This window comes from Paroedura picta, chromosome 7, assembly GCF_049243985.1.
Source record: "Paroedura picta isolate Pp20150507F chromosome 7, Ppicta_v3.0, whole genome shotgun sequence".
In the NCBI taxonomy this organism is placed as follows: domain Eukaryota; kingdom Metazoa; phylum Chordata; class Lepidosauria; order Squamata; family Gekkonidae; genus Paroedura; species Paroedura picta.
This window is the reverse complement of record NC_135375.1, coordinates 105,946,563-105,972,768: the sequence shown is the minus strand read 5'-3', so window position 1 is coordinate 105,972,768 and position 26,206 is coordinate 105,946,563. Positions and strand designations below refer to the sequence as shown.

Genomic DNA, 26,206 nt, shown 5'->3' with positions numbered 1-26,206 from the left:
CAGGGTCTTTTTGATCCAGGCCCTGACCTGGTGCAAGGTGCTCTTGGGAGAGCTGAAGGCCCTGACGGAGCTGTCAAAGTTCTGCAGGGCCTGGAAGTGAAGCTCTTCTGCCAGGTCTTTGGTTGAGCCCAGGACTAAGATCTAGGGGACCCCCCACAGGCTGCACTGTACCATCTTGTAACCTCCCTCAAGGTAGACAGTTTTTAGTCATCATGTTGTTGGAGTTTTGTGTTTTATGGGGTCCTACTGGGTTTTATGTCTGATGTAACCCACCTCAAGTCATCCGAATGAGGCGGGCTAAAAATCAAATAAATAAATAACAGAAGGCATGACTGTTGGTGTACAGCTTTTCCTAAATCATTAGTTCAACATGCGACTTTTCAATAAGAGAAGCCACAGTGGACCAGGACAAGGGCCCATCCCAAACCTAGATGCGTAAGAATACTAAGCATCACTGCTTCATACATAGTGTTCCCTCTATACCTTGTGGCTAATAGCCACCGATGGTCCTCTGCTCCAGATGTTTCTCCAATCCCCTCTTGAAGAGGTCTATACTTGCAGCCATCACCACTTCCTGTGTTGGTGAATCCCATATGTTCATGACTCTTTGGGTGAAGAAGCAAAGACGTCCAGCCATGGTCCACAGTCAGGGCCAGTTCCAGGTTTGGAGGCCCTGGACAGAGAATTCCTAGGGACCCTCTCCTCCCTACCACCCTCAGCTGGAACCCTCAGTCCCTCCTACTTGGGTTGCCAGCTCCAGGTTGGGAATTACCTGGAGATTCCAAACAGCTGAGGGCTCTTCTCTCACTGTCCCCTGCAGTAAGGCTTTAGGCACACCATCCTAGGAACTCTCCCACATTCCCCAAACTTTGTGTGTGTGTCGTTTAACCACCACCATGACTTTTAAGTTTATATATTTCCATGAGGAAATAGATGCTTTCCCTTGCTTTGATCTTCACCATAAATAAGAGGAATTCATTTTTTTTGTTACACAAAGGCAGCTAGTGCAAGATATTAACCTCCCAGCCATGATGGAACAGTGCGTAAAAATGTTGATCAAATACACCCAAGACAACTCTTATTTGTAAACTCCTCTCGACTTTCCCCCCCATTGATAATGCATTTAGTTTTCAACATGTGAAAATATAAGACCTTCTAGTGGCACAATTTTTATTAAATACATATCATCAACGAACCAGTAGATCATAGATTATTGTTTTTTTAAATTGCTTGGGCAAATTTATACAGACTTCTAGTTCATCACTTTATTACAGAGGTTGTTTTTTGATTTTAATTTTTAAAAAGGTATATCCCCTAAGACTTTATTCAGTCATATATTGTTTTAAAGCAGCGACGTTCACTCTAGACCACTTTCCCCTTTTTGAGTTTCGCTTAGCAAAATCTAACCCAAGAACCCTCCTGTAATCAAGCTTCATTCACAGTAAAACTGGGTTTTTTTTTCACAGTTACTGCGGCCAATGAGAACAAAGTATCTAGCCACTGGTGTACACCGCTGTTTCCTAGAGCAGGAGTAGTCAATCTGTGGTCCTCCAGATGTTCATGGACTACAATTCCCATGAGCCCCTGCCAGGGGCTCATGAGAATTGTAGTCCATGAACATCTGGAGGACCACAGGTTGACTACCCCTGCCCTAGAGCACACCCCCCTGGGTTTAAGCCATGCCTTTCCGCAAGGGTCTCAGCGCTCCAGCCTCAAGAGAGGCAATGCAGAGCAAAGCAAAAAATCTATGGATGAACAGCTTGCAAACAGTATAGCCGCCGGTGCTCGCAAGAGTAACGCAATTATATTCGCATGCTCAGTGTTCAAGCATCAGTTATCTTTATTATTGGCTGCCACAAGTGAGGGGGAAATACATTCAATTGACATTTTACTGTCGAGACACATTTGCTTCGTCATGTCAGGGTGAGGAAGATATTCCAGTCTTGATGCTTGGTTGCTGGTGGAGCTGCTTGCTGGGCATGTCCTCCTTTGTACCTTGCCAGTGTGCTCTGCAGTCCGGTGAAAGGGCCGGGAGCATCTCCCCGTTTTTCCAGTGTGTAGGACCCTTCTAAAGAGCTGTCTGCTTCCAAGGATCTCCAACCTCCCTCTGATAGCCAGTCTCTGTTCCAATCCATCATGCACAAAGGATGTTCCCACCACTAAGGAAGCCTAGCCTCTTCAGGGAATATTCCGCAGCAAGGATGCAGAAGGCAGGAATTTCTAAAACCAGAGGTTAGCATTAAGAGTGCCCTTTGAATGGCGGACATGAGAAATTCAGCATCGCTCGCGAAAACAGTCTCCCCCTGGGCAACAGTTGATCTCCCTTGGATAGGCCTCAGCATTTCACCACAGGGACTTCTGCCTGGACCCTTTCACCCCACTGGTTCCCGCACCTGGATCCTGTAAACAACTTTCCCCTTTACAATGGAAATTATTGCTGTCTTAAATATGTACACAGGACTCATTGCCTCTTCCTACTAGAAAGTACAGGACGTACTATGCTGAGCATAGAATAAACAACTCCCTCCATTTTTTTTCTTTGTAAAAATGGCAGATAGCTTGAATATTTAGGACCATGGCCTGGTCGGCATTGACCTAGCTGCCCCTCTGCTCCAGCTGAAGCCCCCTGACCCATTACAGGGCACCCCTGCCATACAACGCATTCCTGTGCTGGGATAAGGCCAGGATAGTGCATGCATGCCAGCAGGAACATTGCCAAAGGGCAGACCGGCTCTCATCCCATTTGCAATCTTCATACAGTAGGAAGCGACAACCAAGTTTTCAAAACATTTCCATTGAGCGAGACTGGGAAACATGTTAAAAATCCATTGTCCTGCCGACTGCATGGAAAACATTAACATCTCTGGTTACTGGTTAACCCCCCAGGCTGTTTTCCCATCTGGGATAGACTCATGTTGAGAATGGCATTGGAAATGCCTTGTAAGTACCCAGGTGGCCTCGGTTCCCCCTGGCCTTACAGGTGACGTCTGAAGTTGTACCTTTCTAAGCCTACTGACACCAGCGGACTGGGCTGTGGTGGAAGCCAACGCAGTTGACTTGTGGCACTGCCTCATGGGACTTTCAAGGCAAGAGTTGTTCAGAGGTGGTTTGCCCAATGCTCTCCCATCCGAACACGAACCAGGGTTTAGCTTCTAAGATCAGATGAGACTGAGTCATCCAGTTGAGGCACCAGTGAACTCAGAAGGATGTAACCCTGCTTGGGCTTGGGACTACAAATGCGGTAGAAGCACATAAACATCCACTCAAGCTGGCACCCTTGAACAATCCTCAGAGCAAATGGAAGGCTAGCAAGTTGAACGCATCATAGAGAAACCAATACAAATACATGCGCATGCACACAAAACGCATTCAAAACACAACCCTCTAGAGCAACTGTGACTCTACAGATCTCCATGGACTACGATGACCATGAGTCCCTGGTGGCAAAGTAGTCCATGGACCTCTGGAGAGCCACAGTTGGGCCACCCCTGCTGTAGACTGAGCACCAGTTCATCTTGCCGATTCTGGAGGTTGTTATTTTAGTTGGGCTTTAAATGAAAATGTCCTTAACTTTTCTTGGAAGCTGCCTTGACCTATGAGGAATGTAGGGATATAAATGCCTTAATAAAGGGATTCAATTAATAAAACCACGGAGAGCTGAAGCAATTTAATTGCGGCCACTGTTGACTCAAGGAAACTACATCTGATTTTTGGAGAGAGATCTTTAGTTCGTTTTTTTAGAGCTTTGTTGGTTTTTTTTTTGGTACCACCATTTTTACTACCCAAAGGTATCTTCTCCCCACAACAGACACCCTGTGAGGTAGGTGAGGCCGAGAGAGCTCTGGGAGAACTGTGACTGGCCCAAGGTCAGCCAGCTGGCTGCATGTGTGACCCCCCCTATGCACAAACTGGATACAGTTTGTGAAGCTCTCAACGAACCATCCGATGAACTGCACAACTGGATGTTTTCAAGGTGAGGACAAACTTGGAACACGCCACTTGCCTGTTGGAACGTCATGTTCTGTCAGGATTGTTAGAAAACCCTGTCATAAATTAGCCTGAGTTTCTCCATGACAGTTAGATTGATCTTTGTAGCTTTGTGCCTGGGGGCCCCAGGCCCATATATTATGCATGCTTGCTTGAAATCGAAACTATGTTGATGTAGCTATTATCTCTGGAAGCTGTGAATGTTCTTTCCTTTGAAGCCTCTCGGCTGGGCCTGCATCTTGTAACCATAACATCTTATCTGGGCCTGAAGACAGCCAAGGACATGTGAAAGTAACACTGTTTTTAACGGTACCTGTCTCCTCTTCCTTCCTCCCCTCCCTTGGGAACTTTCAAGTTTTGGGCGGGAGAACTATATTGATAAGGAGAAGCAAATCTGTCCTCAGGCAGATTTGACTTCTCTAGTCTAGGTGTATGAAGTACTTCTCAATAAATGCTTTCTATTCAAAGAAGCTTGTTGTGAGTCCTTGCAACGTCTGACATGTTCCAGAGACCACCTCTTTCAATGCACAGCGAGCTTGAGCTCACTAATGTGTTCCAGTAGATTGACACACGCACACGCAGTGGCGCTACGGCATGCATATGTTGGACTATATGCACAGGTCGTGCAGAAATATTAAGGACAATGCATGTCACCCTCTTTGCTTGCAAGTCGTACAAATTCTCCCTAGTGGACCATGGAGCCACAAGAAAAGAAGACTGTGTGGCACAGCTGTTAGCAGCAGTCCTGTTTTGAAAGAGAGAAACATTCAGGACCGGCCTGATCAGAATGTAGATAAAAACGATGGAGACAAGGACACACCACTCAACGGTTCTCCAATTCAGGTACGATTCCAGAGACAACGGTGAAGTCAATGGGTCCAAATGTTTACTAAATAGCTAAAGATGGGGAAAGAACGCCTGAGTCTCTGTGGCAAAGGTGGTCTGTAAGTGAAGTAACTTAACAGGCAGGACACAAATGTATTTTACGAAGCTCCTTGCCCCATAGATGGTAAAAACCCTAACCTTCAGCCGCTGCTCTTACAGTCAGTGATAATCAGATACCTGGAGACAAGGTAATGGCCTTGTTCGGACAGAGCACTTTGGAAGCTTCCAAACAGAAGAAAAGGCCCATGAGCAGAAGGATGTATAAAGTGCATGTGAACATCACACGCAAAAAGACACCCACGTATGGAAACGTCTCTACAAATCCAGAGAAGGCGGCTTTTTTTTTTTCACAAATGGGTAGCCCTGCTGGTCTGAAGTAGGGGGAACAAAGTTTGAGTCCAGTGGCTCCAAGTTTATAAGCTAGGTTTCTAAGGATTCAAGGTGTAAGCTTATAAACCATGGTTATTTCTGTAAGGCCCTTGTACCTGGAAAACGTCTCTATTGCGCTGTGTATTAATCCATGGCCCATTGTCTGCTTACATATGTGGTCTTGTCATTTCCATTCCATTGTGCTGATGAAGTGTGCTGTGCACAGGACAGCTTTCACCTCATTGGTCTTAAAGATGCCATGGGATGCAAACTATGTTTTTCCAAATCATTCAGCAGCAAGCCGGCCATAGAATGTGATTTCTCATGCGCTTTTCCCATCCATAAGGGTGCGTTAACACCATTGTGTTATGGCTCCGGTTTTCTTGGTTGTGATCCGTTTCCACCCCATTATTGATAGGTGCCCAAGTATCTGTGCGGTCTGCAGCGACATCAGCTTCACATGAAGGTAGCTGAACATTTTGTGCAAGAATTCCTGTTCATCGATGATGGTATCCTTACGGGATATTCAGTTTAGTATAGTTCAGGGGTGGCCAAACTGTGGCTCTCAAGATGTCCAGCAGGGACTCATGGGAATTATATCAATCCGCATCTGCAGAGCCACGGCTTGGCCACCCCTGGTAATGATCATTTTGTCTTCACCCCAAAAGGTTTTGCTTTACAAGGGAGATTATGGATCAGATGCCCAACACAATGAATGTCCTCATTTCATCATGAATGCCAATAAGACAAGCTGGACAATAAGACTCTACGAGAAGAAGAAGAAGAAGAGGAAGAAGGAAGAAGAGTTGGTTCTTATATGCCACTTTTCTCTACCCGAAGGAGGCTCAAAGCGGCTTACCTTCCCTTTCCTCTCCCCACAACAGACACCCTGTGAGGTGGGTGAGGCTTAGAGAGCCCTGATATCACTGCTTGGTCAGAACAGCGTTATCAGCATCATGGCGAACCCAAGGTCATCCAGCTGGCTGCATGTGGGAGAGTGTAGAATTGAACCCAGCATGCCAGATTAGAAGTCCGTACTCCTAACCACTACACTAAACAGTCGGGGTTCCCTGTGTGATGCATTGTCAACATCCTGTAGTCATAAACATTCGCCATGTTTCTGATTATATTTAGTCGTTTAGAGTAGAGGTGTCTGGCCAGTGTCACCTTTGATGGCATTCAAAGGTTAGTGTAGGGGTGTTAGGCAAACATAAACGCATCTTGTCCTGCTTGTTCTTTTATGTAGAGTTTGCCAAGGGTTCAGGTGGGATGGATGGGCCGTAAACCTGTTAGATGTTTTGGGAAATGGATATCAGGCAGCCTTGGGGGGGAAGGAAAGATGGCTGTGTCTACAATGAACTGCCATTCTCACAGGTCTAATGGTGGGAGGAAGGGGTCTGAAGGGTTTCATGCCCAATCCAGAGTTTGGGGGAGGGGGAGTGATGGGCAAAACGTAGATCAGGGAGAGCCGACCCAAGGTGCTTTCATTTTACCAAGAACTTGTAGATGCTTAGTAAGTTATACTTGAAATAAAAAGGTATTTCTTCAACAAATTCTGTTTATTGGGAGAAATCGACTAGGGCCTCACATGCATGAGGGTACCAAGGGTTCTGATGGGCCACTGGAGGTTTGAGGAACCAGATTTGATTGGCTGTGAAGGAACTAGAAGTTTGATTGGGTGTGCAGATTTGTTTAATGGTTGTTTTGCAGCAGCTGCTACCACAGCACAAGGATTCTTCGGTGTACGTCTCACCCATTTTATGGCTGCCTCTGCCTCCTGAGTCGGCCATTTTATGGCTGTGCTCACCATGCAGTGTCAGAATTCCAAAGGTGACCTGCAGGTTCACAACGGGTTGGATATCTGTGCTCTACAAGCATTTGGTCTGGGCCAGTTCCATATTCGGTAAGGCTTTGGACAGAAGTGTGAAGAATTTAGAACCAGGCCGTCGTCCCTTTCTCATTTCTTTATGCTCTGACGCTTGAACACTTTATCGATCCTGTTTTCTTCAGAAGGAAGGTCTCCATCTTCACTTCGCTTCAGTATGAAACGTCAGGACATGATTCCTCCTGCAGGGGTTTGAGAACACCAAGGAAGAGCTTTTTGGGGAGAGTGGGTTCAGCTCCTTTGGGTTTGATGTAGTCCATGTGGAGACCATGCACATGCCCACAGTACCCAGATGGGCACTGGAGCTTGTTCTGGAGGCCAGCCCATCCTCATAAAGACCCCGAGGGGGTCAACTCCAAGGCATTCCGGCCAGCTATTAATATCCTGAAGCTCATTGCGTTAGGCAAAGCTGGAAGGAGATCTGTATCAGAAGATAGACTCTCGGTGTAGCAACATGTGCAGCATCTCTTCAGGAAAGGCACACTTGTCATATGCAACCTCTGGGTGAAGATCCCTGGGATATGTGCCTTGGCAAAACTTGGATTTGGCCCTGCATGAGCAGATTGGGCTATTTACACTTTTGATGGTCTATCTTTCCACAGATAACTTCATGCCTTCACGCATGAACTCTTGTGTCTTTTTACAGACTGATAATGAAGTTGTCCCCCAGGTTTCTTTTCTGATGTCGTCCCAGAGTACAGAATTTCCCCTTTTGCTTTGTTTTGAGGCATCTCTAATTCGGACTTAAACACTTCGGTGTGGCGTCCAGTTTTGTGCGTAATTCTTCCTCTGACTTTCTGACTTGCTTAATAAAGCTTTCTAAGAGCTGCCCTCTGCAGAGCTTTGTGCTCCAGTTCCACGAATAATTTACACATCTTTGCTGTCACTGTGGCCATGACACAGAAAAAGAAAGCAGAAAGCATAATGCTTTAGGGACTTGGCACCAGGGTTGTGTGCTTCGACCGCCGAAGCACACAACCCTACTTGGTACAGTCCTACCCCAGGATAATACCAGATAAGAATAACTGAAGCTTTATAGTTTGAAAGCAGCCATATAATCAAACCTGCCACATCCTTTTTCTAGGCATCTTATACCTGAGAGGACTGTACCATGTCAGAAACAGACCAGCAGGATCAGATCCCCAAAAAGGAAACAAGAATAAAAGGAAGTTTAGCTGGAGACACAGAATCTGGCTCTTCAGCTGTCCATGGCCTACAATTACTACATGGTGCTGCCAGGTGCTCATGGGAATTGTAGTCCATGGACAGCTGGAGAGCCACAGATTAACAAGAGAAGTGATACCTGCCTGCGTTTCTCTAGCAAGAGAAGCAAGACTTCAAAACCCATCTATTTTCAAAAACCTATCCCAAAATGTCCCCTTTACAGATATTCTGCTACAGTGATACTTGACTGACGTACTTCTAAGGCAGAGCTTGAATTCTGAGGGCCTTTTCCGGTCTAAAAGTGGTATACTACAAAGATACAGGGATCAAAACTCATCAAGTTCCTTTAACTGCCTCAAGTAAAAATAATATTCAATTTAGACCAGGGGTAGTCAAACTGCAGCCCTCCAGATGTCCATGGACTACAATTCCCAGGAGCCCCCTGCCAGCATTTGCTGGCAGGGGGCTCCTGGGAATTGTAGTCCATGGACATCTGGAGGGCCGCAGTTTGACTACCCCTGATTTAGACGTTATATCTCATGTATCCATAGATCCTTTAGGCTAGATACTGGTATTGGTTCTCCAAAAATCATTTAGTGCAATGATAACAGAGGAATATAATAATAATAATAATAATAATAATAATAATAATAATAATAATAATAATAATAATAATAATAATAATAATAATAATAATAATAATAATAATAATAATAATAATAATAATAATAATTTAAAGGCACAAGCAGTTCCCCCCCACTTTTTCCTAACGCTTTATAATACTATTCTGTGTTATGCAGATTAATGAAATCACCCCAAAACAGCTAAAATATTATACCAATTTCTGTACACTATACACCCCTATCCTACACTTTTCAACAATACACATTTCAATTTCAGGAGAAATGTACAGCATAGAAAGAGTTTTAAAAAAATACATTCCACACCCACACCCATTCCGTCCCAATGGGTGCATTCTAGAAATCATATTCAATTGATATTACTGATCCGTTTGTTTATTGCTGGGACACAAGTTGATGCTGTCGCTTTATGGTTAATAAAGATAAAGATTGTGGTGAGGAGACAGGTGCTGTCAAGGCATCTGCTAATTAAAAAGGGGGGGGGAAGAGATACATTTTGGATGCCTGTTTGGTTGTGCTCTTATAATGTCCGTGGCGAGGCTGCTGTCGCCCCTCCTCCCCTGTGTTCCTGCTCAGTCGAGCGGCAGGGTTTCTCTTTTGGAACAACGGCCCCTCTCCCTGATGAGGTTCTCAGTCTCCTCCAAGCCACTTGGCAGGACTGTCGTGGGCACTGTGGAGCTCTTTGTCCAGGTGCTCGAATGAGACTTGGCCAGTCTTGTTTCAGGAGCGGGCCTGGGCTGAACTTGCACGGAGCTTTTATTGCAATCCCAGGTCGATTCAGTCCCTGCCGTCTACACAGAATGCAATTTCCGTTTTGATTTGGGGCGATTTAAATTTTTCATCTGCAGCAGACATGATTGATCTGAAGTGACCCTACCTTTTTCCTGCAATATCCTGGAGTGGTTTTAACCCTCGATATTTGAAAAATCAGCATTAGTAAAGGTGCAGCTGTCTGCTTTCCCCGAAATAACTTGTTGCTGCCTCATGGCTCCAACACTGTAACCAGGAAGTCTGTCCCTGATTGGCTGGGCGCCAGTTCAAATAATTCCTACTTCCTGGTTGCAAGATTTATTTCTTTTTAACTTTAATGTAACTGTGCTCCACAATCCACACTTCTTGCAGCAGAGATTCGCCTCATTCTGTGAGAGGCTACTGCTGTCTCATCTTTGCTCATCTCAGCTCCCCCACCCGCCTGCAGATTCAGTCCTTGTGAGGTAAGAGAGGCTGAGAGATCAGGGAGGCAGTTCACTTAATTCTGGGTCCTCATCTCATCTCATCTCATCTCATCTCGCCCTCCCCCTCCCCCCACTCAGACGCAGCCTTGTGCAGATGGGTTTCTGTTTCAAGTCGATTGGGGGGGAGCACAAAGACTCAGGTTCAAATCGATCTAAATTCAGCAGGATTGAAAGCAGAAAAAAAAGCTCCATGCAGATTCAGCCCTGGACAATCTACTCTTGCGCTCAGACTGCTGAATTTCAGCAACATTGTACTGCAATACATGTATTGGTTTGCCCTCCGCTAAATCTCTCAGACACAGTATATGGGCGTTCCCATCTGGTGACAGTCAGTGTCATTCCCTCTTGACTAGGGCTGCCAACCTCCAGGTGAGACCTGGGGATCCCCTGGAATTGCAACTAACCTCCAGACAACTGAAACCAGTTCTCTTGCAGAAAAGGGCCGCTTCGAAGGGTAATTTTCTGGCATTACACAGTGCACCCCAAGCCACACCCTTCCCAAGTGCTGCCCCCCCCAAATCTCCTAACCCAGAGTCGGCAACCCTACTCTTGATTTGACTTCAGAAATGTTAACCCCCCCTTCCCTAACCTCTGTCATCTTTTATTTACAGCAAATATATTAAAGGGGGATTTCCTTGGAAGAGGTGCATCCTCTGCCCCACCCCAAATTAAGTGCAACCAGAAAAGTTCTTAGGATTTCTAACAGATCGCTTTTTAAAAAACACAATAACTGCTGATTTCCGTCAAGATATGCCACATGCAAAGTTGCTGTCGCCTTGAAATGAAATAGAAACTTGGCATTTTGAGCTAGAAGAAGCAGTAGCCGTGGTTATCCCTTTGGTGGCAGGCACTTCACGTAACAGGCTAGGGACGGACGCATGCCAAATCTAGGTTGCATTGCTGTGTGCGTTGGGCTGTACATTTCGCAAATCGGATGGCATCCGAGCGGCGGCTACTTTACAAGGCCGGCTGACTACTGTGCGAAGCAACTGATTTAAAATGGCATCCTGGCTTCTCCCACTGCCTTCAGCTTGTTTAAATTTGGGGCGCATCGGAGCGCACGAATGTGTCGCCAAAGCAACTGAAGCCTTCAGTGTGCCCCAGTTAAACCAGTTGGCAAAAGCTGGAACTTGATGAGGAAATTAAAAAATAAAAACAACAGAGAAATCATACGTGAAGGTCAAACGTAACCCAAAGGAATTCTGCTTGCGTGTATCTGGCACAGGGCTGCAGGTTGTAAGTATGTACACATTTACATTCGTGACACTGGGCTCAGTGTTCGAAACACTTCAAGTCTGTTTTGCTGGCTTAGGAAGGAGAGGAGGATAAAGGAATGAGTCGGAATGCTTGGATGCACCGGGACTCTTTCCGAGCTGCATCCCGCAAGTGCAACCTCCGAGCGTGCTTGCCAAGTGCTGCGTGTTGGAATAGGCATGCAAACACTTCCTCTTCATGCATTGGAGCGAGCAGGATTTTCACATTTTCTTTCAGCATTATTAGCCAATATGTTACGGTAAAAAGAAATGCGTATACTCTTCCGTAAGATGCTGAGAGATGCAGTCAAGTCAACTCTCTCTGTACTTAGCTGTTTCATGAAGTCTATCAATACTTTTTTTTTGGGGGGGAGGGATATTTTGGATGGGGGGGCGGGGCACACGCTATATACACACATGAGGCAAGCAGTACTGTAACATATTGGAAAGTTTCTGTGCTTCTGTAGGTAACCCGGGCGAGATAAGATGAGAAGGAGGGGGGAGTCCCGTCTTGACCTCCTGGGCTACTGAACAATCGTACGCCTCAAGGCCAGCCGGTCTTACCTCCAGCGTTAGCACCATCATTCTACTCGCGTGTCAGAAAAGGAGGAGCCTAGTTTGCACAAGCAATCGGTAGAAAGCAAATGGGCAACATGAAATGAAGAAGGGAAAAAAGGGGGAAATGGGAAACAATGACCGGAACCTCCCACAAAACACCGTCAGAGAAGATTTTGGGGAGGAACCGAATTAACGAGAGGCTTTTTTTTTTATTCCTCACGCAGCTGCAGGCAGTAGCGGTGGTAGCGAAGCTGGAAAAAGGCTCGCTCGAGTAGAGAATGGGTCATCCCGGGTAGAGTGTAGTGTTCGACCACGCCCACGTGCTTGAATCCTAAAGACTCATACAGCTTGTGGGCCGCCACCTTCACGGCCGTGGTCCCCAGTACGACCGAGGAATAGTTATTGACCACGGCAAACTCCAGCACCTTGCGACCCAAGGCTTTGGCAATCCCTTTGCCGCGGTATTTGGAGTCAACGGACATCCGACGCAGCTCCAGGGTGTTGTCTTCTTCGTTCCCCCGGGCGGCAACGATGCCCACCACGTTGCCGTTCAGCAGGGCCACCCAGAAGCAAGAACCTGTGTGTACAAAACACGGTGTGAAGGAAGAGAGGAAAAAAGCTGTTTTGCAAATGCACATTGTCTTTGGTGCTTTCCTTAAAGAGCTGGTTCAAAACTATAACCTTAAAGCAAAGTAGGCCCACTGGAAAGCATGTGCTAATAATGCTGCCCCTCACCCAATGAGCTAGAGTTGCCAACCTCCAGACAGGGCCTAGAGTTCTTCCAGAATTCAGATGGATCTCTAGGTGACAGAGATCAGTTCCACTGGAGAAAATGAGGAGGGTTTACTGCCTGAAGGAGTCTCAAAGCGGCTCCCAATCACCTTCCCTCCCTCTCCCCAGAACAGACACCCTGTGAGGAAGGTGGGACTGAGAGCTCTGAGAAAACTGCTGTGAGAATAGGTCTAACAGGACTGTGACTAGCCTGCCACCCAGCTGGCTGCATGTGGAGGAGTGGGAGATCAAACCCAGCTTCTAATCTAATGGCTGCTTTGGAGAGTGGAGTCTCTGACATTATACCCTCCCCAGACCCCATTCTCCCCAGGCTCTACCTCGAATCACCAATGAATAGAGAGCTGCTTAACAGTGATACAGTGATACTGGAGGCCATTTCACATAACAGGCGGAATATTTGCAAAAGGCAATCTCTGACAAACGTAACATTTTATGAGAACATATGTGGGCAGAAGGTCCAGGATACAAAACTAAATGGGAAAGAGAATTGGGCACAGGAGTAAACCCTCAATTGTGGCCCTCTATTTGGTCTTCACATAAGTAAGCCCACATTTAAAGTATATGCCAGATGGTATCTAACCCCAAGCAAACTACATCATAATGCAGGTCAATATCCAGTGTCTTCCTGGAAGAAGCATGGCAAATCAAGTTCTGTTTTTCAGACCTGGTGAGAATGTGCCAATATACTACACTTTTGGCCATTAAGTGTGCATTGTATCAGTAAAATAAGTTGTTCCATTTCCCTATAACCAATGAAAATCTGTTAGACGTTTTAGACAAACAATCATTTAAATGAAAAGATAACACATTGTGCGGTTATTAACAGCAACCAAATACCTAGTGACAAAAAGCTGGAGGGTGAAAAATTATCTAATATCAGAAGCTGGTATTTAAAAAACTGGGAAATCATGACAGTGGAATAGATATCAACACATATGAAACATATGGAAACCCCTAGTTATATTTCAGAATGTTTAGAAAATGGCTCCCCTTTACATCATATGCATGAGCAGTGAAAGAATATGGTATAACACCATCTAAGTTTAATGGGATTATCTATCTTTCTGTCTGTATGTCAGTCTGTCTGTCTGGCTATATTAAAACAGAATGAAACCTGAGATATTATTGAGAAAGTATGTGAAAAGACTATTCCTGCAGCCAAAAGAAATGAAAAAAAGCTTCCATGGATGACTGCTAATACTATTAAAATGGCTGAGGACATATAAGAAACAAACTTAAGAGGTGTCAGAAATAGAATTAGGTCTAAATGCAGTGCTCTAATCACTGTCATGAAGTACAGTGATTTATTTCAATAATTAGTGCAAAGAAACAGAAGAAGACAAAATTAAAAGATCAAGAGATCTGTTCCAAACAATCCAACAAGTCAAAGGGACATCTAAAGCACAGGTTAGGTTTTGCTGAAAGATTAGCATGGAAATACATTAACTGAATAACAGTAATAAAGAAAAGATGGGAAGAATACACTGAAGAACAATATAGAAGAGATAAAAGGATGACAGATTTCTTCCAGGAAGAAACATCTAAAAAAGAATCTACAGTTTTAGACAGTGAAGGGAAAAACAGCACTGAGAACTTGGAGAAATCACCAGGACTTTAGGGGTTATCGATAGAGCTATTCCAACTCACAAAAATGAAGGCCATCAAAATCTGAACAAAAACATGGCAGAAAATATGGAGAAAATAAACAATGGACTACAAATTGGAAATGCTCTATCGACATTCCAAATCCAAATAAAGAGGACATCAAAGACTGCAGCAACTATTGGACCATTGCATTGGTTTCTCATATAAGTAAAGTAACACTCAACGTATTATGACAGACTGTTAACATATGTGGAATGAGAAAAATCATATATTGGACTCAGCTGGACTCAGAAAAGGAAGGAGCACTACAGACTATTTATGGTGATTACTGGAGCATAAGAGTGCATTTCAGAAGAAAATCATCTTGTGTTTCGTAGATTACAATGAAGATTTTGACTGTGTGGATCATGAAAAGCTACTGTGAAAAGAAATGGGTGTACCACGATTGTTTCTATGTTCTAACCTGTATTCCAGACAAGAGGCTACTGTTATGACTGAACATTGAGAAACAGATTGGCTTCCAGTTCCCAAGGTAAGAGACAAAAATGTATGTTATCTCCCTGTCTATTTAATCTGCATGCAGAACATATCAGGAAAACTGGATTCGATTTAGAGGTAGAATGAAAATTGGTGCAAAGAATATTAACTATTTGCAATATGAAAATGACACCACATTGCTAGTAGAAAGACTTGAAATGATTGCCACTGAAGGCTAAAGCAGAAAAGGCTGAAACAGGATTACAACTGAATATTACAAGGACAAAAGTAATGACTATGGGGAAATCACACACCTTTAGGGATAAAGATGAATAAATTGAAATTGTTAAAAGATTTTCTATTCCTTAACCAAACCTGAACCAAAAGGGCCCAGAAGTCAGAAGGAGACTGGGCCTGGGAAGGGCATGAAGGAGCTAGAAAAGATTCTTAAGTGTAAGGATGAGTTGTTGGTGACCAAGATCAACATAACTCATGCCATAGTATTTCACATCACTATTAATGGATGTGAAAGTTGGACAATGAAGAAAGCTGACAATAAGAAAGTGGATTCCTTTGGAATGTGATGCTGGAGGAGAGTTTTACAGCTACTTTGGATGGCCAAAAAGACAAATGGAGTTCTAGATCATATGAAGCCTGGACCTTTTCTAGAACCTAAAATGACTAAACTGAGGCTGTTGTACTTTGGTCACAGGATGAGAAGACAACACTGCTTGGAAAAGACAATAATACGAGGAAAAGCTGAAAAGTTGCAAGAAAAAAAACAGGCGATACATAAGATGGATTGATTCAATCTAGGAAGCCATGGCCCTCAGTTTGCAAGGCTGTTAATGATGGGGAGTTCTGGGGGCCATTAATTCATAGGGTCGCCATAAGTCGGAAGAAGCTTAATGAGACCTAACACAGAAAAACACATACATATGTATTGTATATTATTTCTCATATAACTTATTTATTATATATAAAAGGGCTGGCGCAGCCTGTCCAAGCCTCTGTTCTCATCCCCCCGTGGTAGCCCTACCGACCTCCTCTCCCTGTGGTGGTCAGGGGCAGGCTGGCAGCGATGTCACCAGATTGCCCCTGGCCGGGCAGGGGGGTGGGCTATGTCACCTCCCTATTGGTTCCAAGTACAGGGGGGCGGGCGGAACCAGTCCGATCTTTGTACCAATCGGAAGGCAGTCCGATTGGTAAAAAGATCGGACTGGCCCCACCTACTCTCCGCCCACCTAGGCCTTAGTTTTTTATTACACAGCAAAGCTGTTCCAGATGATTTTAAAAACCTATTGTATTACAATACTGCTGAAAAATCGTTAACTGTAATATCTTATAGATTCCTTTGGGTAGCCATGAAGCAGCAGAACAAAGCCCAGTGGCACCTTTAAGACCAACAAGTCTGATCCTAGGTATAAGCTTTTATGTCTCTGGAGATGTGTCCATGACACGAAATCTTACACTTTTGAGCAAAACTGTTTTGGTCTTAAAGCAGCTCCCGGACTTGAATTTGATTCTGTAATAAATTGATGGTGATGGTGATGGTGGAAAGTCACAGCCAACGTATGGCGACCCCATAGGGTTTTCACACAAGAGATGTTCAGAGGTAGTTTGCCATGGGCTGTTTATGTAGCAACCCTGGACTTCCTGGGTCATCTCCCATCCAAGCACTAAGCTGAGCCGACTTTGCTTAGCATCTGAAATCTGATGACCTCGGGCTAGCCCAGGCTATCCAGGGCAGAGTTATACCACCTTTACAACAATACATAAGATGTATGACTTGGTAGAGTAGCCCTGTTCCTTCCTTTTGGGACTCTCTGTTTTTGTAAATAAACTTCAATTTCCAGTTCAGTAATAAAAAGTTTTGTAATAAGAAGCAGCTGAGCCCATGGCCCAGAGAGAACGAGAAGCAAGCACAACATAGTAAACACCCAGGGCTCTGCTTTGTGGGATGACGGGGAACGGGGACAAGAGAGTGGGGGAGGAATGTCAGAAAGACAGGCTCCCTTTGGAAGGGGAAAGGGGGGGGGGAGTTACTTTCCCTTTCTTTCTCTAAGCCATCCAAACGTAGAACTCTGATCCTGTTGGAGACAAAATTTAACAAACTTCAGGCTCATGATTGGGATTGAAAGCAGAGACTTGCTAGTGTCACAAGCATTTTTCTTTTTGCTTGTAAAGCAGGGGTGTCAGGAAACAACACTGGACTCTGAAGAGATAAACCTTTACGGAAAACCGAGCTCTAGAAATTTAGTAATCACTGTTCAGAACTAAAAGTAAGCAAAAAGAAATCCATAAATGACCCCACCAATAAAGACAGGCTCAATAGTGCTTCTTTATGACCAAACGAATCCATCTGCTAAGATTTAGGTGTGGGAAAGAAGGGATAGATGAGCTGGCATGTCAACCGAGGCTTTCCTCTGATATCCTGAGCATCACTGCAACCCTGGGTTTGGAGACATAACCTAGATGTGAATAGTAAGTTTTACAAAGATTTCACTTTGTCCCTGATAAAGGATGCAAGGTGTCTCACAAATGCCCACTCAAGCACTGCAGACATGAAGTCAACATTTATTATGAAAGATCGCAAAAGATCCAGTAGGATCTTCGAGGCAAGTCCATGAGCTACCTATCAAAAGCAAGATGGGCCAGGGAGAACTGAAAGCTGAGGGATAAGACATGGGTGCTAAATAATGCTGCTTCAATTCACCTCAGCAATGGTTTGCAAGTGGATTTTGTCATTTTACACAGCAGGAAATCCAGTTGAAAATTGTGTTATGTAGTGTGAGTGTCTAAGCATCCACTGACCAATTTCCCACAGAAAGATAAATTCAGGTGTGTAGCCAAGTTGGTCCGAAGCAGCAGAACAACATTTGAGTCCAATGGCCGCTGGCAGGGGCTCATGGTAATTGTAGTCCACGGACCGGCACACGAAAGCATACACCTTGAATAAAATGTTATTTTAAAGGTGCCACTGGACTCAAATTTTGTTCCCTCAGAAGAAGGGAGCTTCGACTCTTGAAAAGCTTATATGAGGCGCTACCAGACTCAAATCTCTTTCACAGCAGACTGTCACGGCTGCCCTCCAAAACGAAATGATGTTCAACGGGGAAAAATCGTCAGGGGTGGGAATGAGACTTTATAAGCTGAGGCCAAATGATGAACTCTGTTATCATTCGGAAGTTCAAGTCTGAGGCCCTCAGCCCCCACTAAAGGGCCAGTTGAAATCTGAACACCCGTGTGAATATAAGAAGCTGCCTTATCATTATTACTGTTATTATTAATTAGATTTATAAACCAGCCCGCCCTAAATAGGCTCAGGGCAGTGTACAGCACATTTTCTATAAATATAACATTTAACAAGACAATAAAAACAACAGAACAGTAACCCTGAATGCCCTGTTATATCACTATGTCAGTAAGCCATCTAAGCTGGTATTCCCTGGGAGGTGCTATATTCTGGAGGAGGGAGCAGGCCATATAATTCTGTTTGTTTGCTCTGGCCTCAACTATATGCCTGGTGGAACAGCACCATGTTACAGGCCCTGTGGAAATGTGGTAGTTCCATCAAGGCCTGGGTCCCTGTTGGCAGCGTGTTCCACCAGGCTGGGGCCAAGGCCAAAAAAGGTCCTGGCCCTGGTCAAGGTCTGGCACACTTCTTTTGGGGCAAGGGCTGTTGGCATATTCACACACGATGATCTTGGTGTTCTTCTTGGAGCATATTGAGAGAAATGGTCTCTCAGAAACACAGAGCCCAAACCGTGTAAGGCCTTATATTCATTCATTCATTCATTCATTCATTCATTCATTCATTCATTCATTCATTCATTCATTCATTCATTCATTCATTCATTCATTCATTCCCCGCCAGTTCCTGGACAGCTTGTGGCGGATCACAATGTCTAAAAATCCCAATTAAAACTCCTATTAAAAGACTTTAAAATACTCCCAACATGGCGGAAAAATCCCATTCCTAACCACTATTACTAAGGAGGGGTAGAGAAGGAGGTCCAATGATGTTCATTTCAAAGCCCGAAGGCCCGGGGGGGGCAGTAGATCTACCTCGCTGACCCCAACCTCAACCATAGACCTGGCGGAAGAGCTCCGTTTTACAGGCCCTGCGGAACACTGACAGATCCCACAGGGATATATCAAATCAGACCATTGGTCTGTCAAAGTTAGTATTGTCCTGGGTCTCAGGGGGAGGTCTTTCACATAGTTTATTGCCCAGTCCTTTAACTGGAGATACCAGGGATTGAACCTGGGACCATTCACATTCAATGCAGCAGCTCTACCACTAAACCACAGTCCCTTCCCCCTTTAGGTATGGCACTGCATATAAACAGCCACTATAGATCACATGACCTGCCTACAAAGTGCTAACTTGCTAAGGATCTGTAAGCCTGCTGACTGGGTGCTGCCCTGGCATGTTCCCTTAGCACTTGTAAGAGCTGGCCACACACAATGCCACATGGATAGGTTCCTGCATACCCACCAAGCATCTCAGCAAGCACAGAATTGCAATTCTACACTGGATGTTATCCATTGTTGGCCCAACTTCAAGTAAAGTGAAACAGGAACTGGGGTTTCCTATTAATGACCCTTCTCTGAAGCAATCTGGCCATTTCAAACAAACAGCGTGGCACGCTTTCCCCCCCAAAAGTCTGAATATTCTAAGTAAAGCACTATAGCGCAAGGCAAATATAGCACTTATCAATGTATCTCCATGGTACTGCTGTAGAACTAAAGTGCTGTATTGGTCTAGCGCTATAGCGCACCTTAGATCGCTAAAAAAAGCGTTCAAGGAAGCCTGCATAGCAAGAAAGAGTGGGGGAGAAAGCACTGCGCTATTGGAAGTGCTGCAGACATTTTAAACAGCACACTATAGTGCAGGGGTAGTCAAACTGCGGCCCTCCAGATGTCCATGGACTACAATTCCCAGAAGCCCCTGCCAGCATTCGCTGGCAGGGGCTTCTGGGAATTGTGGTCCATGGACATCTGGAGGGCCGCAGTTTGACTACCCCTGCTATAGTGATCCAAAAGTGCAAAGAAGAGATTAAAGCGGTTTACCCTCAAGAACGGTTCAACCACACTTTGCTAACCAGACACAGCTGTCTTTGAATGAACAGGTAAATAAAACCCATTAGCAGCTGGTTGCCAAAATGGTTTTGCTTGAAATAACATCAAAAAATCTGTAAGCAACCAGCTACCAAAACAGATTACAAAGGCTGTCTCAAAGTGGCCTACATGTGTCTTTTCACAAATCCTATTTTCTATAAAAAGAAAGCAAGGATTAGTGTAATGATATAACATACGACATCAATTTCCAATTCTGGATCAGTTATAGCACTGAGTACTCAGAAATGGTAGGGGGGGGGGGAAGAGATTAACCTATGTTTGTGATTGTGTGTTAATTCTTATTCTTGCTTCAAATATGTCATTTTTTCCCCAGTCATCCTAAGTTTCCACAGCCTTTTGAAGCCAAATTTCACCCTAGGAACTTTGTTCTCCAACCACGCTTTCGACAAGTACATACTGCTGAACAACAACACAACCATGAGTTTTGTGTTCTTGAATTTACTTCTTGAAGCTACTCATCAGACAAGTGGGATTTTTCACATATATTTTATAGATCACAAATCAATTGTAGCATTCTTCTCCAGAAGAGTTGTATCTAGACTGCAATAATCACCCAAACCTTTATTCATGTATATAGGATGTTTCTATGCTGCCTCTCCAGACTCTTGTGTCAAAACCTGCTTTATTCAGCAACTTACAGTACAACCAGATTTATGTAGGCTATATTTGTTGTATAAACCACCACAAAGAGATTATTTTAATTATATGATTTTTATTATACCAAAGAGTCTTGTGGCATCTTGAAGATTTACTGTGGTATAAGTACACACACACGGGTAGAAACAGGAGAAGAGGGAGAGGCAAAGAGGAAGATGATCAAATCAATCAAGAGAAGGGGATGTGACAAAACTAAAAAAAATTAGTCAACAGAGAAACTATGTGAAACTGCCTTATTGTGAATCAGGCCCTTGGTCCGTCAGTCGATATTGTCTACTCAACTGGCAGCAGCGCTCAAGGCTGTGGTCTTTCATAACTATCTGCCAGGTCTTTCTAACTGGAGATGCCAGGGATTGAACCTGAGACCTTCGGCATGCCAAGCAGATACCCCACCCCTGAGCCAACCTCCTCCCTTCATTCAGTCAACACTGTCAATAGGTGACAAACTGACAAATCAAGTCAAATAGTCCACAAGCCTTTCACCAGAGACTAATACTTTCCGTAATTATTCCCAGGTTCCGCTGAGTGTAAGACTGGTCATGTCAAAAAAGTATATCTACCCGGCCTACAGATGCTAGAGTCCCTCTTTGAGACATTTTTGCTTTGAGGTAAAACCGTGGCTCAGAAGTACAGCACTTCATTTGTATGCAGAAGGTTCCAGGTTCAATCCCCAGCATCTCCAGTTAATATTATCTGGTAAGATCTGTGCCTGAGACCCAGAAGAACCACTGCCAACACCAAACTGGATAGACTAAATATGAGAATACTTCACATGTCCATGAGGGGATCTCACTCCTTTTAGCCTGCAGGAAATCTGACACAGCCCAGTAGGCACAGCCACAAAATGGCTGCCACAGGAGGCAAAGCGAGCCACAAAATGTCAACCATATCTTATTTACAGACACACAGTGAACAGCCTAGCATTGTGGTGGCAGCTGCTGTTGCCAAAGCAATGTTTGTTAAGATCTGCACAACCAATCAAACCTCAATTAGCCAATCAGAAAACTGGTACAAGATGTTTTACAGATGGTATATAACTCCTAAAGCAACAGCTCAAATGTCTAAGGGCTATAATGACGATTGTTGGAAATGCAATGTAAAAGTAGGATATTTTTTCATGTGTGGTGGAGATGTGAAAAAGTTACTAAATGGACAAAGTGGCTGAGCTATCTATCACGGCAAAACTCACCTCGATGGTCAACAGAAAACCGCCAGAAGAATACCAAGAACAATGGTGTTCCTACATGGACTATCTTCAAAAATGACAAACTTCAGACTCAAGGAGAGGGTTGGATGGAGGGATTTAATGTGATGTGTAATCAACACTATTACTCTTTTGTAACCTTTTTGTAACCTTATAAAATAAAAACGTAATAAACTAGAAACCTTGGTGGGCAGAAATCTCACCGGGCCTCGCTTTCTAAAAGCACCTGGGCCAGGAATGGGGTTGATGGGGTACAACACTGGGGACTCCTGGGCTAACGTAAGATAACTTCTACATCTGTGGATTGAACTGCTTCTCCCCTGGTTTCTGAGTGTTTCTATTACTATTGCATTTGTGCCCATTTATTCTCTTGCACAGGCAGCAGCATTCTTCATGAGCTGGGTGAGGATCAGGTGGAGGTTCAATGACCACATGGGTGGAGTGATGGGACGGTGAAGACTGATGGTTTCCTGGAGATCTCCATGATAGCAGGCATCACTATAGCCTACTGGTTGGACTTGAGAGACAAGTGTGCCAGGTCTAGGTGAAGAAAGTAATTTAGGATAGAAGTCACCAGATAGGTAGATGGATCCCATCCCTATACTGAATCACAGGTGTGAAAGGGCTTCCACTGGGGTGATATGTTTGGAGTGTTTAACCCATGTTCACATCTAGCTGCCACGTTCTACACCAACTACAGCTTCCATTTTGTCTTCAAGGGCAACCCCACATAAAGCACATTACAGTTGCCCAGTAAGGTGGTTACCATAGTATATGGATTTGTGTGGCTATGTCAGCTGAATCCAAGAAAGGGGATGTGTTCCATGACACATGAAACCGGGGGGGGGGGGGAGCTTTTTGGCCAATGGAATCCTTGCAATCAGGATTATCTTCCTGATTAACTCCAAATTGACTCAAGTGACCCTGTACTGGGGTCTACCAACTACAACAGTGGTCCCCAACCTTTTTATCACTGGGGACCACTCAACGCCGGGGACCACTCACCGGGGATCACTCAACACCTTTTACTGAGGCCCGGTGTGGGGGGGGGTAGTTTACTCCTCTACTCTCAACCACTGCCCTAGCGCTCTCTGATCGCTATGGTAATGTTTAAACATCCCTTCAAAATAAGATACAGACATGCCACACCAATGAAGTGTGTTTTAAAGGGCTGGGGGGGGGAGAAGACGTCCTTCGGGGCCCACCTCCAATTAGTCAAAGGACCACATGTGGTCCGTGGCCCACAGGTTGGGGATCGGTAAACTACAACATTTGGGGAAACATTTACCTCAGAGGGCAGATTTATTTTCTTCCTTGGGTCTGAGGGAGATTGGGCTGGATGCCTCAGCTTTGGCCAACTGGTTGATTTGGTGCCTCTCAAGAGGGAGAACATGGTTTGGCAGAAATGAAACCAAACAGATAGGTCTCTGAATTGTAGACAATGATAATTTAGCCCCTGATAATGAAGCCTTTTCTCACAGGGTGACTTGGTTGCACCTTGCCTTCTTTGTGAATCTGAAATCATGGATCCAGCTCTCAGGTGTGGGCTGACTGGCAGGACACGTCACCAGACGTAGTTAGTAGCTGAAGGTTACTTTTCTATACACCTGTGACAAATTTTAAAAGCTGCCCACAACAACATAGATGCCCAGGTGCCACAGAGGGTACTTGTGTTGTTTTGAAGCAGCAGAACAAAGTTTGAGAAACTGTTTACTTTAATGTACTTAAGTGTACTCCAAGTTGTTGTTGTTTTTTTTTAGCAAACTCATGCCTAACGCTGTATTTCACATTGTCACACTGCTAACAATGCACATTTCAAGGGGATTTTGAAACACCTTTGTTCAAATTCCTTGTATTAAAACTTTCGGAAACTCTGCAATAGTAGACAGTTCGCAAGAATAAATAATGCATGATAATGACAAGAAGAACTAAAGGCATCTTTCTAATAGGTTTCTGAATATATCTTGCCATCTTTGAATGCTAGTTTGACCGCATAAAAGCTAGCACTATATCACTCCATACTTTTAGCTTAGCATTTGAGGATTTATTAGGCAAGGATGGGATGAAAACCTACCTTCCAGCAAGAAGATGTTCTGATCAAAAATATTTAATCTAGAAGAGGAGCTGAGAGAAGAGCTGCTTTTTTGTACCCCACTTCTTACTACCGCAAGGAGTCTCAAAGTGGCTTACAATAAATAGCCTTCCCTTCTTCTTCTTCCCACAACAGACACCCTGTGAGGGAGGTGGAATTGAGAGAGTTCTGAGAGAAGGTCACTCAGCTGGCTGCATCTGGAGGAGTGGGGAATCAAACTCAGTTCTCCAGAGATCACTGCTCTTAACTTTGAATAAGGTTTGTGAGTTTTATACATGAGTTCTTCAGATATAACTACCTGTCCATTCCCTCCTGACATCCTTCTCCAAGTTTTAGTTACTGGCTGAAAATAGATATCCCATGTTTGAGTTTTTTACTCCCAGATATCTGTGTTGGTTTATCTTAAGATAATTCCATGATCTTTTATCTTGACCAACTTAAACCCATTTCTAACCATTTCCATTTAGATTGGCTTCCTATATAGCCCTAAAAGTCTCTAAAGATATCAATCCCTAGCAAGCAACCAGAGATTCTTTCCAGATGTATCCAAGTCACAAAGAATGTGCAGCCATCACATGGGTGAATTTTTTCCTGCATGCAGTGTCGCATTTAAACAGGCCTTGGGGCACAGATCTATTATAATCTTCGCCTGCAAATGAACCAATTGTTTTTCTTACATGCAGTTTTTATCAAAACAGTCGCCCAATCGCATTCCAGCTGGAATTTGGTATGTGTCTCTGTCTTCTGCAACAAAGTAAGCTCAGCTCTCCCTACGACCTCAGTGCCATACTTCCCTTACATTTTCCAAAAACAAGAGGGCTGGCAACTTCAAACAGTTATGCAGAAATGTTTGCTTTCTGCGATCGACGTAATAAAGAGTAGGCTAATAAAAGACGTTTCTCAAAGTAATCCAAAACAAAAACATCAAACATCACCCGAATTGAGATCTATCTGTGTTGACGAGAAAGACTGGATAAAAACTATACTAAGTGTGAAGGATTCCACAATAATTGTAAAAGTAGCTGTCTTTGTAGGCAATTCTGAACAAAAGCCTGTCCTCGACAGCAGTGGTCCGCAACCTTTTACAAGCTGTGGACCAGTGGCGGCAGGGAGGGCGACCGGGCCGTGTATGCGCGGCCAAGAACGCATGCGCAGCACTTCCGTGCATGCTTGTTTTCGGCCGCACATGGCGCATGTGTGGCTTTGCTTCCCTCTCCCCCCTCCCACAGTAAGAAGCTTGCCAGGCTGCAAGCTTGCAGCCTGGGAAGTTTCTTAATGTGGTGGGCGGGGCAGGGAGAGGGAGCCGCGGCCCGGTTCCAGGGCCTTCACGGCCCGGCACCAGGCCGCGGCCCGGTGGTTGGGGACCACCACTCTACAGATTCTGCAACCGTAATTGTTTGTATTTTAGTTTTTATGCTTTGCCTTTTTTATGCCAATAAAGGTTCTCTGACTCGGACATCAAATAAAAACCACAGTACAACAGCAGCAGAGTCTACTTTAAAAATCCAAAAATTCCTCCTCTTTAAAATGCTTGACTGTTTTCACTGACCACTAAAAGAAGGGAACAGAAGACGCTAAACAGATATCTGGCAGGATTTTTCAAAGCACCTGTCTAGGCTCTGATGTGCAGCCATCCAGAATAACGTCCATGAGGAAGGAGAGGTCCTTCAGACCCCTATGCCCCTTGCAGATGGGTTAGATCTGCAAAGTTGTTTTTGCAGACATTCTGCCAGCGGCTGTACGGAGAAATGGAGTGTAGGAGTTCACTAGCAGCGTTGGGAAGAGGTTTGTAGGAGGCTGGGAAAACAGAACTGGTGGTGGTGGGGTTTGAAATCCCACTAAATAAGTAAAACTGGGGGGTGGGGGAGGGACAGACACCATTTATTTTTCAATACAAAAAGGGAAGGTCGAAACCTTGGGAAAACTGACTCAGGAAAATCAACTTGGAAAACTCTGAAACGTAAATCGTACAGACGTGTATTGACTTTTCTCAGTAAAACAATTCCTCAGGGTGTGGTGGGGGAGGCTTCTCCAAGATGTTCTAGGTGAAGAGGCCTTGCTGGGAGTTTCGTCCTCCTTGTCTCATTCATCAAGGCAGACGGTCCTGGGGGGAAACAACAACACAATGCTGTGTGACTTCTGGGAACTCAACTGTGACGGTGAACCTTCCCATTCTAGGTCCGTTTTGCTTCTTTTTTGAAGGACCCTGTTCACTGTATCTATTTATTTATTTATTTATTTATTTATTTAGATTTAT

The 26,206-nt window shown here is 44.4% G+C and overlaps 1 protein-coding gene across 10 annotated transcripts in view; it reads right to left on the bottom strand.

Annotated features, from left to right (window-relative positions):
• Positions 1-1,165: 1,165 nt before the first annotated feature.
• NAT8L (N-acetyltransferase 8 like) overlaps positions 1,166-26,206 on the bottom strand; it is a 69,571-nt gene continuing 44,530 nt past the window's right edge. For 4 of the 10 annotated variants that reach the window (XR_013232717.1, XR_013232719.1, XR_013232720.1 and 1 more), the window contains one exon: positions 19,855-26,053. Coding sequence is in view for 4 of the 10 variants with exons in the window: in XM_077345929.1 (XP_077202044.1) it covers positions 12,187-12,554 (368 nt within the window). In the remaining 6 variants the exon portion in view is untranslated. Of the gene's footprint in view, positions 2,221-8,779; positions 12,555-19,854; positions 26,054-26,206 lie in introns of those variants that run through there. The other 6 variants (XM_077345929.1, XM_077345930.1, XM_077345932.1 and 3 more) reach the window with 4 other exon arrangements.